Consider the following 14,771-nt stretch of genomic DNA (forward strand, 5'->3'; position numbering starts at 1 on the left):
GCCTCTCTCAATTTATACAGATCCAAATTCCTCAAAAAATGGTTTCAGCTTGAGGGTATAGGACAGGTACTTCCCTCTCCTGTTTGCAGAAAGGAACATTCTGAAAGTATCTTGATGGGAAGAAAGTGCCCTCCTCTCAGCTAGGAAAGTGCTTTCTTCTGTTATGAAAGTACAAAACAGATGTCATTTTCTGGAATGGTTACACTGGGTGAGTTACAGATGTGCCAGATCGGGGAGGAAAATACGGTGGTGTAAAGAAGGGACTCTGACTCTTTAATAAACGCGGTGCGCTTGATGTGTCACCTTGTTGCCCTGTTGATCTCGAGTACATCCCTCTGAGACATCCTTATTTATGACATCTTTATAAATGAATATTCGATTTAAATGGTAAATTGCAGAATTAGAGTCAGACAAGTAAAATATTAAGACTATCTTCTGTCTGGCACAGATTTTCTCCTGTGTGACACAGCAGATCACCTGTTTCTGCATTACCTTCCACTGTAGCATAATATTGCTCCAGTAAGATCCACAGTAGTACACACCATAGAAAATCAGTGCAAAGCAGATTTCAGCACTGCTTCAACTATCTTCAGGCCTGTGTATCAATGCTTCCTTTCATAATCTAATTGATAACTTGAGTTTCTGCCTTTAAAAATGCTCAGGCAGAACCAAAGCTGGTGGCATACGCTACAAGCTGTCCTGTTCATTCCAGAATAAAAGATGATAGGAATCTAAGAAACACAGCAGTTTTTTTAAGAAATATACTTGCACAGTCTCCAGAATAATGAGCACGAACACATTTTTCTTCACTGTCAAGCATATGTGTCGTCCTGCTCCTGTGCCCTGAGTAAGCAAATGTGTTATTTACAATAGGTAATGGAAAGACAATGCTTTGTTACTGGAACTAGTTATGTTTATCTTCCAGCACTACAGAATAAGAATCATGAGACATGGCATTTGTTTTTCTTCAAATCAAAATGTTTTAGCTTTATGTACAAGTTGTCTTTAGATAGTGGCATAAAAGAATCCCTTTTCCTACCACTTCAAAACATTGACCACCAAAGCCAAAAGAAAGCATGGCAGGATTTTAGTGTGGACTTTGTTAGTACAGGTTAGTCAGCCATACTGAACCAGCAAATAATTGTTTTCACATGTGTGATGTGATAAAACTACAGCCCTGGACACTTGGAAGTCATTTGGAAAGTAAAAGGTTTGCAAAGCACATTGCTCTAAGATGATTAGGAATTGTTAAGCAATGTATTTGGTAGCTTTTTAAAAACAGATCTGACTATAGGAAAAAGATTTGGTTGCCCATCTAGTTTTTTTGTCTTTTTTCTGTGGCACTGTGTCAACAGTTGCTCATTAGTTACAGTGTAAATGTAGATGGTCTATTCTGGTCATAAGGAAGAGGTCGTTCTTCCTGTCGGGAAAAAAAACGTTATCCTTTCTGTGTTTACTTTATTTACCCACATCTAATTACTCAGTGGTCTTTTTCAGCATGCAGCTTTTCAAGAAGTTTTCATAAACTCATGCAGGTCAGAATGTGGGTCTCATAAAACATTATTAGACCATACTGTTGACAGAACTGGGTGTACTAGATACTATCACAGCCAACATGTGTGAATTATTCTTCGTGAACAATAATGTGGGTTGGGTCTTCACAAATATTTTGGCAAGCAAGTTGAATATCAAATTTTCCATTAGAAATAAAACTACTACCATTTTTTGATTAAGCAGTGATTTTTTTCAATTAAGCAGTGATTATTTCTGGAGCAAGTGTGTATTTTTCTTCAACAGCTTGTCTTGACCATATGGTTAAAAATAAAATTTTCTCTGAAGGTGGCGGAGGTTTTAGCTCCTCTTTTAACAAAGGCTGGGGGAAAAATACAACAGCTGAAACTTCCCTGAGAGTAGCCCCTTAACCTCAGCTGCCTTCCACTGTCTCGCTTCAGAGCTTACCCTTGACTCTTTTTATCATAACTGTCTATATATGTGAACTAGATCAATAAGAGCAAATCATAATATATCACCCTAATATACTGGAAATGTCCCAGTTAAAAACAGTCCTTTGAGAATTCGTACTGGGAGATTTACCCTTGTCTAATAGGTATTCAAATATTTATATATTGACTTTTTTCCCTGCAAGTGATTAGGGCCTAACTATTAGGAGTTATTTTCTTTTCCATTTTGGACTGATAGGAGCTGATGATGGTCAGCATTCTAGGAGTTAATTTGAAGCACGTGTCCTTCATGAAACACCTCTCTAGTCTTTGCTAATTTATATATATCACTGCAGCTGTTATCTCAATTGTGGAGTTCTTCCATGGCACTGCATTTTAACTGATCTACCTGCAGACTGGTACCTGCACAGTATAATATAGTTAGGGAGAAGGTCAGGATTCTCTGCCTCCTGAGAAGCTTTAAGGAATTAAAATTACAAGGATGTTTTTTTCTCCCTCTAGCTTTATCACCTCTAAAAGTGGGAATCAGAGGATCAGAAAAAAGGCCCTAAATGTTTTGGGAGGCATAAATCCTAGGAGGCAAAAGTCCTAGGATGGTTTGGGTTAGAAGCGGCCTTTAAGATCATCTAGCATGTTAACTGAACCGCTGAGCTTGGTGTCATCTGCAGACTGGCTGAGGCTGCACTCAATGCCACTGTCCGTGTCTTCTACAAAGATGTTAGCACTGGTCCCTGAGGAACACCGCTTGCCACCGGTCTCCACATGGACATTGAGCCACTTACCGCAATTCTCTGAGTGCAACCATCCAGCCAGTTCCTTCTCAAGCAAGTGATCTGTCCACCAAACCCAAAAGATAAATAAAAGTACATGAATTGACAGTGGTGACTCTAATCCCAGGTGAACAGATATTCATTGCGTACTCTTTCCCTTTAGTTTTTATAATTACTTTTCTGATTCAAGAGAAAGGGTCATCCCAGGATGCTAATCTTGCACTAGATTTTTATCTTTTCTCTTGAATTTCCAAAGCAAGTTGTAGAGTTAAGATGGTGAGAGACCCAAAGTCAGTTAAGAAAATGTGAAGTATTCTATTGATCTCAATGTGCTCAAGAGGAAGAAAAATAATCAAGGAACAAATCCTGGCACATCTGCTCCTTTTGTTCTTGCAGTGGTAGAACAGGAGGTCTGCAAGATCAAACAGTTCTGAAATTATTATTATAGGAAGAGATACAAACATTCCTTAGTGTTCTCTACAAACATGTACATTAATTTTTTATCACTATTATTTTTTTTAATGTAGAAAGTAGCCTAGGAAAGAACAGATTCAAAATACAATAGGTTGCTTTCATTAGGCTTGAAAAAAACCTCAAACAGCTGACAAACAGGTTATTAATTGTAACGTATGAGCAGGGGGCCAAGAGAGACTGATGAACTTATCCCAGAGAAAATGTGATTCTATAGCGATTATTAAAAATATTTTAATTAAGATTTTAACTCTGCAATATGGCAAGAAATAAAATCGAACACAACACAAGTAACACGTCAAGGTGTGTTTTACACTGCTGTGTAATTATTCATAAGCTCCAGGTTACTTCACATTATTTAAGTATACATGGACATAGTCCATTCTAGTGTAGGCCTGATGTTCAGAGATTATAGGACTTGTCTACATGAGTTATATTTAGATTTGCTCCCTAAGGAGTTCAGCATTTTTGTTTGAATAAGTGCTGTACAATCTTAACTGTAAGTATTGACAGGTTGGCTAGCAAGCAACTAAAGAAGGCTCTTATGTTGTTGCCAAATATTTAGGTAGGCATCCATGAAATTGTAACTATTTGTATACCACCTTTGCAATGACCAAGAATTAAAGTTATTTTCATCATGGGTGGATGAGCTTGTGGGTGAATTTGTATGGGATATTTCAAGTTTTACTTGCCAGCAGGAAAGAATCCCACGAATCATAACATTTTCATTACCAGAGACCTTGTGTTTCTAGCACTCTTTTCTTCAGCTATAAAAGTGCAATACTATTTCAAGTGCAGCTGTATATTCCTGTACAAGATCAGAAGAATCTAGTTCTCTTGATTCTCTCAAATCAGGCAGGTGAGATGATAATAGAAAAAAAAAGAAAATCCAAACAATTGATTTCTTGTTTTTTTCTATTTAGCCACAACGATTTCACTAGCATGACTCATTTTTATCTAAATATTAATACTTATGTCTATCAGCATTATAGACCTGATGGCAGAAATAAACAATAATAAATTAGTGGAATTAAAGAACCTGTTCTCTTGAATAAGAGGACTGATGGGCTAGCAGTACTGCACACTGGAAATGCTTCTGCTAATAACAATCCATCTAAATAGTGCATGTGGTTTAGCACTTGTCCTAAGCATCCTTAAGTCTAAAGCTCTTTGGGATCTGGATTTCCAGCAGAGGTTACAGCAGTTTGGCCCATTCAGCATTTCTGGGATGAACAAGTTGAATGTGCATGATCTACCAACTTTATTTTTCTAGACAATTATGCTAGTGCTCTTCCATTCCCCTCAAAATTTCAGGAAAGCTTTGAGGTTTTGACCCCCTTCACTAGGCAAGAATTCAGTCTATGAGCTGTCAGAGAAGCTCTGTGCAATAGTCTACTACTTGTTTCTGTTGTTCATGTCTGGAAATTGGGAGGAGGGGGATTAAAATGTATTTATCAGTTACAAAACCTACAAAACCAATTTATCTGCTGTTTTGGTATAGCCAAATCCGAACAACCTAAACTAGACATCCAAATTTCAGTTAGACATCCAAAATTTAGTTAGTCAGTACTTCTGCACGTGGGGGTGATGATGTGCTCATCTAGCTCTTGAATTTTAGGCTGTTATGGAGGAGAAGGTCACATTTTCAAACTTTGTCGTCAGTTGTGGAGCCAGGATGCTTCTCTATTTTTTTTTAAATAAGGTCCCATATTTCTTGGCTCACTACAGAATTATTTCCTTAAAGCACCTTAAAATTTGCTTCAAAATGACAAGCAATACCTTGTGAAGATGTTGATTGCATTGTTCTAAAGTTCAAATCATATTGCTCCTTACAAAAGGCTGACCTCAAAGTTATCCGTATTGTACATGTCCTAAGAAGACTGACATTTCTAACCAAGTTATTAAAGAAAAACAAAATGCTTTCTGAACATTTGCCTTTTAGTTTGGAATTCTTGGCTTCATATTGGCCTTCTGTATATGGAGGAGTACCATAGTTATATGAGTACACATTGCCAGGTCTGTAAACCACAGACATCCAAGTCTTTTTACACCTTTTTGCCAAACTTACTTCTTCGCTCAATGGAGTTTAATAGTCTTCAAATGAAGACTGTTCTACGGTGACTGTGATAGGTTCACTTCTGAAAGGTGTTACCTGCCTATTACTTGACCTAAAACAACAAACAAAAAAAACCCTGATGAATAGTTAAGCCTTTAACTAAATATGCTCTAACAATTGTTTCAGTCAGTGATAACTATGATCTTGCTTCTATTCAATTGTAATTATAACACTGGAGTAAAAAAATTGCAGAGTTTGTACTGGCTGGGTATATTTATAACATAATGCTAACATAATGCATGCTCTGTTCTCTGTTATTTAACTCTATTTGAAGCAGACTACTCTCCAGCCTGCAAAATTCTGTATTACATTCTACGAGTAAGATCTTTTAAGATGTCATTATCCATGTCAATATAATTTTGCATTCTACAAAAAAAGCAGATGTCTGAGGGTCTAAGCATCGGGCATGAAGTACTTACTGTTCAATGAGATCGTTGTTTTCAGTTGTAAAGTTTTCCTGAACCTTTTCTTTTTGATGCAAATGCACTGTACTGTGATATCATAAACTCTTAGCAGTGTCTCACTTCCCAGTTTTCATCTTCAGGAGCTCATAGCACATCATACAAGACTCTACTTTCTCCTGTGTATAAATATATAATTCCTAAATATATAATTCATAAGGACATATCACAAACTTGATTTTATTGTCGCCTACCTGATGCTGTCTATAATTACTACTGCAGCAAAGTGTCCTTTTTTTGAGTGTAATTTTTAACTTTGAATAGCTTTATTTGCTTCGGGTAGAAAACATTATCTAGCCTGTTTGTTAGCCAGTGTCTGTTTTATATCTAGATCTACTATTAGCATACTCTCAAAATGCTTTAGGAAAACAAGGGTTCAGTGCCAGTGCTCAAACACAGAACAATAGGGATAGCAGTTTAACTCCTACAAAAGGAGAAACCGAGACTGTGATGTTTTGATTTCATGATGATAAAAAAGAAAACTCTTGGCTAAGATATGAATTTTAATCTCTTCCCTGAAAGTCTGACTAAGCTAATATTTAAAAGCATAAATCAGCTTTTCCTAGAGAACATTCTTAGTTTTTGTAGTATAACTCTAACTTTCAATTTTGTTCCTAGTTTTGATGGCCAAGAATTGAGTTCTTTCACTTTACTCTGGCAAACCTACATAGTAATTTAATTCATGTGACCAAGCCTTTCTTAGGATTCTCTCCTCTGAAGTCAGTCTTGGGAGATAAATCACATTCCAGAATAGCACTGCAGATGCATGGGATCTGTTTGATCTCTGCTTTTAGACGAAAGTCTATGTTTACTGGGGAGTGACTGGCTAATTTTGCTATAGTAATGGTAGTACTCACAACCGCTAAAACCTTGTTAAAAAAAAAAAGAAAAGTCCTATTTTATTAAGGAAAGTAATGCAGAAGTCTTTTTTAGGCAGTCTTATAACCTAATTTCTAGTGGGGCTAAGGGGGAATAATTACACTACACAGAAAGAGATAGCATTACAGAAAAATGCTAAGACACTGAAAATAGCTTAACAACTGAAAAGCGCAAATCACAAATTTAAAAAAAGAATTAGTCAGGATTCACGTTGAGTCTGTGTAGTGCATACTGGTACACAAGGGTCTAATAATGCAGTGCAAACCATACCAGTTTTTTTTTAACCAAGATACGAAAATTGAGTGTGGGACCCCAACCATAAATGCAGCATTAGGAATAAACTTGCAATCCGAGTGCTGGACTCTTTTCTAGATGCAACAGTGCAGTCCTGTTCCACGTTCCGGTAGTGTTTGTTTAATTGGTTTCACTATGATACAACTTTTTAATGAATAAACTGTAGAGGTTGACTGAAATCAGCTTACCATAGGTTGCTATGGGGAAAAAAAAAAAAGTCTAACATGCAGAAAGAGTAAGAAAAGCAAAGAAACAACAAACCAACCAACAACCAAAAAACAACCAGCAAAACAGGTCTGTCTGTCAGGAGCGATTCCCTCCCTTCCATTTCCTTCTGATTTGGAAATGTTCAACAATGGCTCATCCAGCGCAAGGCTAAAATGAATGTTCCGGGCATACAGTCCTCTTTTACCTTTCACTGCTCAAGCACACACATGCCTAGAAAAAAAACCGAATGCTGATCCCAAAGGTACCTTCAAATGGATTTGGAACTGTATTGCCTGTCTGGTAACAGCTTCCTTTCAAAATAAAGGGGGAAAAAAAAAAGTTACTCCAAGTTTTTTTTTTTCCAAAAGGTAGTTTTCTATACAATGAACGTCATTAAATCAGTGATGTTAGAGCATGAATAGCTCAGATTGGAATATGAGGCCCTCCTGGGAGATCTTCAGCACTGGCTTGCTCACGGCACAATCATGAAAACATATGTCCAAAAATCGACGGGAAAAAAAGAGGTCTTGACGCCACGTCTCTGCCTCCCAGAAGAGCTACAGCAGTGCCAGGTAAGTTCCAGGCCCGTGTCCCGCAGCCGACGTGGCTGCCACCGCGAGCCGCCGCCTGCATCGGCGACATCCGCTTCCGCAGGCCCGGCCGCGCGGCGCAGCTCGTTGCCAGGAGACGCCGCCGCCTTCCCAGCTCGCCCCGCTGCACCGCCCGCCGGGCTTCCGTCTGCCGACAGCGGGCGTTCCCGGCGCCATTTTGAGCCCGGGCGGGGGGCGCAGCTCGGCTGGCCGCCATGGACACAGGTGAGCGGCGCTTTGCGGCGCGGCGGGGGTCGGGCAGGGCGAGCGATGCTGACCAGGGAGAGAGCGCCGGTTTGCCCCGTTGGAGTGCTTCGCGTCGTTCGCGGAGACGCCGCGGCTCTTCCCGGACGCCGTGGCAGCGGAGGCGTCGGAGGCACCCCACGTTGCGTCTGTGGTCGGGGAGCTAAATCTTTCATAGAGACCCGAACGGTGGGACGGAAGGGACCTTGCAGGCCGGCTTGTTCCAACTCTGCCGCGCTGGGGACCTCCCGCCAGAGCACCTACGCGGGGCCCCTTCCAGCCCGCCCTGATGCACCTCCGGGCGCGGGGCACCACGGTTCTGGGCAGCCAGGGCCTCGCCGCCCTGCCAGAAAAGAATTTCTGCCTGACATCTAACCTGCTTTTTTTTGTTTGTTTGTTTTTCGTTCCCCTTGTCCTGTTGTTTTTAGTCAGGGTGAAAAGTTAAGCCTCCATCTTCTTTTATAAGCTCCCTTTCTATATGGAAAGACCACAGTAAGGTCTCCCTAAGCCTTCTCTTCTCCAGGCTGAGCAAGCCCAGCTCCCTCAGCCTTTCTTCATAGGACGGTAGAATCGTGCTGACCCCTGGATATGTCACCCGTGTCCACTGTACGCCATTAGTGTGAGAACACTGCAGGATTCTCACTGAAGTGTGACATCTTTGTACAAAACAAACAAAAAAGGCAGCCTCACAGTAAGCATTTCTTAAATTATGTGCAAGGAAGCTTTCAGTGAGCTGTTTGCAGTACTCTTTACTTACCTTCTCAAATTTTCCTTCTACCAATAACTGGTCCCTTTCTCTTCCCTTTCCCTTTATTCTACATGAAGTCAGAGGGTATTTCTCTGTTGTTTGCATCATGTTTAGTTGTTTAAAACACCAACAGCACACGTATTAACATGGGCCCAACACAGATTCATGTAATAGAAAAGACTGTGCTAAGAGAACCCATATTACTGCTTTATCTCCTCTCTAAATGTTTCTGTTTGTATGGTGCAAATTGAGAAACTCACTTCCAAATCTATCACGTGGGTCCAGTTTTTACTTTTTTTTTCTCACCTAATCAGATGATACAGGAAATCGACTTCGGTTCCAGCTGGAGTTGGAGTTTGTTCAGTGCCTAGCAAATCCCAATTATCTCAACTGTGAGTACTTAATGTCAGAGTCCTGAGAAGTTAATATTATTTAACAGCTTAATGGTTACAGAATGATTACAAATAAACAGGGGGGGAGGAGGAGAAAGGCTAAACAAAGAAAAGGGAAGAGTCTTTAACAGGATAAAAGCAGTCCAAGAATGCTTTAATTTGTCCAAATTTCAAAGGTGAGGTGGAAGAGGGAGGAAACAATACCTTTAAAATGTGAAATAAATATTTATTGAAATAAAATGCATATGTCTAGTGGAGAATAAGTTCACATCTGTAGTAAAAAATAAATAATATTAATTTCAATCTAAGAAGTACTCTTTTATCTGAAACCAGAATTTAACTAATACTAATAATAGTTTCAGGTAGAGTACTTAATTTCTTTGGTTTTCTCTGACAGTTTTGATGTGTCAGAAGTTCCTGTTTTTGAAAACTTTTCACATTCTTGTAAAAGTTATATGGCAGAGGAGATGAGACCAACTCACTATACTTAGAATGTTAAGATACGTTTTTTACTGAGTTGTAAAAACTTGCAGTGATAAAACTATGACTCGCGTGCCTCTTTTGTATGGTTATGTGAATACATATTCATGAACTTTGGCAAATTTTTCATATTTCTATACCTGACAATTCCTTGTCTGTTATTTCAGTTCTTGCACAAAGAGGATACTTCAAAGACAAAGCTTTTGTAAACTATCTTAAATATTTACTGTATTGGAAAGAACCTGAATATGCAAAATACTTGAAGTAAGTATTAAACTCCCTTAGGTTTCTGCATTTTAATGATTTTTACCTTCTGTTATGCACTGTAAAGTACCATGTACATATTTGATTTCTCCCTGCAACCAAAACCTGCACTGTGTTTATATGCAGTATAAATTTTCCTGTTTCCTGTAGTCTGGAACAGACAGAATTAGAGAACGTTTCACTCTTGACTTATGCGTGTAATTTGCCTTTTGCAACCTTTATCTGCACTTTGTATCTGCTTAAAACAAGATTACTGAACATCATGGGACAAAACTACTTCAGCCCACTAAATACATTCTGAGAGTGACTTTTGCACTGTTAGTACCTACACAAAGAATCATTTTTCTGTTAATGTTAAAACTCTTTCACAGTTTTTGTTTACTTCAAATGAGCTCTGGAAACAGCTATTCTAGTTAATTTGTATTTGTTTTAATGAAATCTAATCTTTGGAAAAGTTATTCTAATCAGGTATGTTATGTACTTATGTTGTTTAGATTCCATGTTTTCTGGCTTTGTAGTTACTGAAGATATTAAGTTACACTGCATATGTACAGCCCTGTGTTTCAGGTACTTGCATAAAGCATTAAATGACTAAAATAACGAACTGGAGAGATACTGGAGACTCCAGCTTTAGTGTACCTTGTAAAACTCGTTTTTTTAAATCCAGGTATCCTCAGTGTTTGCATATGTTAGAGCTGCTCCAGTATGAACACTTTCGCAAAGAACTGGTAAATGCTCAGTGTGCTAAGTTTATTGATGAGCAGCAGATTCTTCACTGGCAGCACTATTCACGGAAGAGAATGCGCCTGCAGCAAGCACTAGCAGAGCAGCAGCAACAAAACAACACCTCTGTAAAATGAAAAGCACTTGGAAGAGCGATGATAATGTATACTTCGCATTAATCCAAGTATTTACAAGAAAGGAATGAAGTCTTTTGTCTTTCATAGGTTTTGCTGTGTGTATACACTTAATGTGTGATGTCAAGTGACTCTGTCTTTCACCAGCTTGTAACATTTTTACAATAGGAGACTGAAACATCTACTGCCATTTCTTTTGTAGCATGGGCAATCTTGTTAAGAGTATTACTTACGGTATTTGTTCCTTTTGAAAACCAAGCCTAATTTTTGAGGGCACTGACATTGTTGTATCAACAAAAAATGTAGTTCAGAAGTTTCTACAGTGCAGGCATGTTTTGTGGAGAACAATGATATGTCTCCGAGCGTCATGACTAAGATGTACTGCTCTTTATGAGCAAAGCTGAAGTGATTATGGTTGTTGCACAAAATTGAATTTGTAATTTTCTGCCTGGAAACGAAGCTGAGCTATTACTTGTCCATTCTGTTTACTTGCTTTTTTTGAGGGTGTGGGCAGGGGTGTCTTAAGAATTCTCTTCACAATGTATTTTAGAGACAAAAAATGAAGTGTGAAGAGATAAGGACTACCAGAGTGGAGCAAAGATGGTTAATGAGAAACTTTAGTGGAACAGAGCTATGGCCTGTTTTCTTAGGTTCTGTTACAAAGAAGTTGTAAACGCTTGCAAAATTGGAGAAACATTTATCATGCCTTCTTGTATAGCTGTTGGGTTGTTGTTTTTTTTCTGTAAGAATGTAGATCATGGTAGCTGTGAAGGATTTCATTTTCATATTTTAGATTGCGTTCATGCTGTATTCACATTGTATTTCATATTCTTGTAGGAGTAGGTGCGGCAGCACAGTGACGGAGACTGCTAGCCCTCACCTCATCATACTTGGTGCTGAACAGATCAGCCATTAAACATTATATTGAAAACTTATCTTGACAGCTTCAGCAGCTGCATAAAATTAGCTTCAGGAAGAAAAAGTATTTTCTTCTACCGCTCTTCTCCACTTCCCCCTCATCCACTATTAAAAGGTCTAACTTAGTAATTAAGTATTACTGTTAAGTAAAAGTAGGCTACCACCTTGGTTTGCATTTTGAGCTTAGCTTCTTTGTAAAGAGACTTGGCAGACTAAAATTTATTTCAACGAAGAAAAGAAAACTTTTTTGTTGCAAGACTTTAGTGAAAAGGTTTGAACCTAGAATTTAATGACATTCATCTTGATTAGACAAAAGTAATTTACCATGACAGTTTGGGGGGGGGAAAAAAAGTGAGGATTCCAGGAAAGAGCAATGCAATTAACAAGACAAACATCTTCATAAATGATTGACTACTGGAGGATTTAATCTTCAGTAAACAACATACGCACAAGATCTGCTTTAAAACATTCTTCTTCAACCAACTTCTGAGGCTGAAAGAAAAGATGTTTTTAGGAGTAATTAAAAAATCTGTTCTAGACTAGAGCTATTTGCACCTAATAGTATTAGCCATACTACAGCAACCATTATTGCTAGATGGCAAGTGGGAGTTGATGTGTGGAGCAGAAAAAGCAGTGTAAGGATAGATGGAAAATGCCTGTGTTTTCTGTTCTTTGAAGCATTCCTACAAAAGTAACTGTTGATTTAAATAGTGGGTTCAAGTTAAAACTTGGTGTGGTATGTAAATGTTTTCGTTACATAGGAGAGTACACAAGAGTGAGAGCTGTAGTCTGTCTGAATTAGGAGTATGCTACACACAATCCTACTATACTCCTATAATCCAGCATTTGGAGTTCTTAATACTTGAGAAGCTGTAAGTCAGAGAACTGACAACATGTTGCTAAGTACTTAGCCTACCCCTCAAACAAGATGTGTTAAGTGTATGTATTTTATTTGATAAGTTCATTACAGAGAACGTTGTACAGGAGGGAGGTAGTTCCCTGAGAGAAAACTAATCTGAACTAGAAAAAGTGCATGGATAAGAGTGGAAAGGTGTCCCACACTGTCCATTCTCCTGAAACAACAGAAGGCATCACAAAACATGTAGACCCACAGCATACAATAAATGACTTACTGTTCCGTATTTAAGTAGTGTAGGCACTCCTGTTAGTTTCAGATTCTTCCTGAATTCATTGTTAGGATCTTTCCAGCTGTTAGCAAAGAGTGTAGTTACACAGAACTTGTAAAAATACAGTTTGAAATTCGACTGTTAAAATTCTTTCAAAGGGATGATTCTGCCTCCCACCTCCCCATCTCCTTGTTAGAACATGCAAGTAGTCCACTTAAGGGAACTGTAGACCTCTACAGTCACAGAACTAATTCAGTTGTTAGTACCAACAGGTTAGTTAACTTCCAGGCCAGGAAGAGCTAAGAAATGTTTGTTTGCATTAAAACAGTTACTTACTAGGCTCTGTCTCCAACAAGACAGTAGATGAACACTGATTCATCAGGCATGTTATGAAGTTCGTTCCTCACAACTGGTTCAGCTAGAGAGTAATTTCTCAGTGTTAATACACCATGCTACAGAATCACGAGCATTTAGTCTGACCAGCAGTGCTGCTATCTAACACTGTCTGCTTCGGGCAGAGATCTATGCTGTTTCACGTGGTCATCCATAAGCACTACAGAATGCATACTGTCAATGTTAAAGGGACCGGCCTTCGCACGAAGCCCAACTGCTGCTCTAACAAGTCAGAACATGCGGTCTGCTGACTGGAGGAGACCGAGCAGAACAGCGGCAAGCTGCTGCCCTGCATAATCCGGCAGATACGATCCTGAAAGTTCAGTGTGACGCATTCTGAGGACCTGCCTTTGTATTCCATTCCCGAACACTGGTAAGTTCTTTCTGCCTTTTGTTAGGCAAAGCAGAAGTAGATTCATGCAAGATTTACATCGAATTCTTTGCTGAGACAGAAAAACCATCCTCTGTGCCAGCCTCTGCTGACCGGCGTTACGTCCCACGCGCGGGCAGCTCGGCACTGCAGCAGCTGCGGCAGCTCCCGGCCACAGCGGCCTGCAGCGGCGGCCGGATTAAGGACAAGGGTAACCGCAGCGGGAGACGGCAGTCCGCGCCCGTCCGCGCGCTAAGAGGTTCGGCCTCCGCGCCGCGACCGCCCGGAGTGCCCGCCGCGTCCCCCACGAGGCCGCCCGCCTCAGCTCGCCTCAGACCAACGAGAGCGCCTTGCGCCGGCGCCACGCGGGCCGAGAGGAGGCGGCCGGAGTTCCTGGCGGAGCCTCCGCACCTCCCCGGGCCTCACCAGTCACGCAGTCCGGGCACCAGCTCCGGCCCTCGGCATCCTTGTCGCCGCAGAAGAGCGCGAAGATCGGCCGGCCGTGGTAGCGCTGCGCCGTCTGCACGAATTCGCCGTACCCGCGGACCTGCTTCTCCTCCCAGCCCATGGCGCCTGCGGGAAGCGGCAATCGAGGGCGGGAAGGCGCGGCCCCGTCCCGGATACCGCACTGCGGCGCCGCGCTGCTTCCCGACAGCCTCGGCGGCGGCGGTCGCCCGCAGCGAGTTTGAACCGCTCCGCCCAGCGGACCGGGCCGGGCCGGGCTCCTGCAGGGCGCGCGGGCGGTCGTGGCTCCCTGCCGGTGCCTGAGGAGCGGCCTGCTGCGGATCGCTGCGGCGGGGTTCGGGTCGCCGGGCGCAACTCGCGGCTTTCCGCTGCCCTTCTGGCCTCGGGCGGGCGCGGGTCGGTGAGCTCGGGGGCGGCGGCGACGGGCGGGGCGGGCCGAGCCGAGCTGAGGAGCGGCGGCAAAGTCCCGATTCGGCTGCTAAAGAAGCAGTAGCTTCGGGTTTTAATTCCCAAGGTCAAATGCGAGAGGGATAATTTTCTGACTATCTCAACACGTAGCTTATATTTCAAACTCTTGTATTTGAAGAACGCCCGGTGATCGACATTCCTTTGGCGATAAGGCACGAGCTTGCTTCCCTGAGGGCTGCCCTACTCTGTTCTCACACTTCTGCAGTACGCCGTTCCCCTGTAGGTAGGTGACGGCTATGGAAGTCCTATAGTGTTCCGAGGGGCCGTAACGTGAGCCTCACGGCCTGTGGCGGCGCT

General features: G+C 41.2%; 2 protein-coding genes across 2 annotated transcripts; one reads left to right on the forward strand and one right to left on the reverse strand.

Annotated features, from left to right (window-relative positions):
• Positions 1-5,724: 5,724 nt before the first annotated feature.
• MED31 (mediator complex subunit 31) lies at positions 5,725-10,736 on the forward strand (the record flags this gene model as incomplete). The annotated part of the gene is made up of 5 exons (XM_079545328.1): positions 5,725-5,729; positions 7,613-7,731; positions 9,055-9,132; positions 9,780-9,876; positions 10,544-10,736. The coding sequence occupies 5 exons, from the start codon at positions 5,725-5,727 to the stop codon at positions 10,734-10,736; spliced, it is 492 nt and encodes a 163-aa protein (XP_079401454.1).
• Positions 10,737-12,074: 1,338 nt separating this feature from the next.
• Positions 12,075-14,109, reverse strand: TXNDC17 (thioredoxin domain containing 17; the record flags this gene model as incomplete). Its single annotated transcript, XM_079545107.1, has 4 exons — positions 12,075-12,143; positions 12,785-12,860; positions 13,115-13,196; positions 13,968-14,109. The coding sequence occupies 4 exons, from the start codon at positions 14,107-14,109 to the stop codon at positions 12,075-12,077; spliced, it is 369 nt and encodes a 122-aa protein (XP_079401233.1).
• Between the last annotated feature and the right edge of the window lie 662 nt (positions 14,110-14,771).

Source organism: Tetrao urogallus, assembly GCF_951394365.1.
Source record: "Tetrao urogallus genome assembly, chromosome: 20".
Taxonomy (NCBI): Eukaryota; Metazoa; Chordata; class Aves; order Galliformes; family Phasianidae; genus Tetrao; species Tetrao urogallus.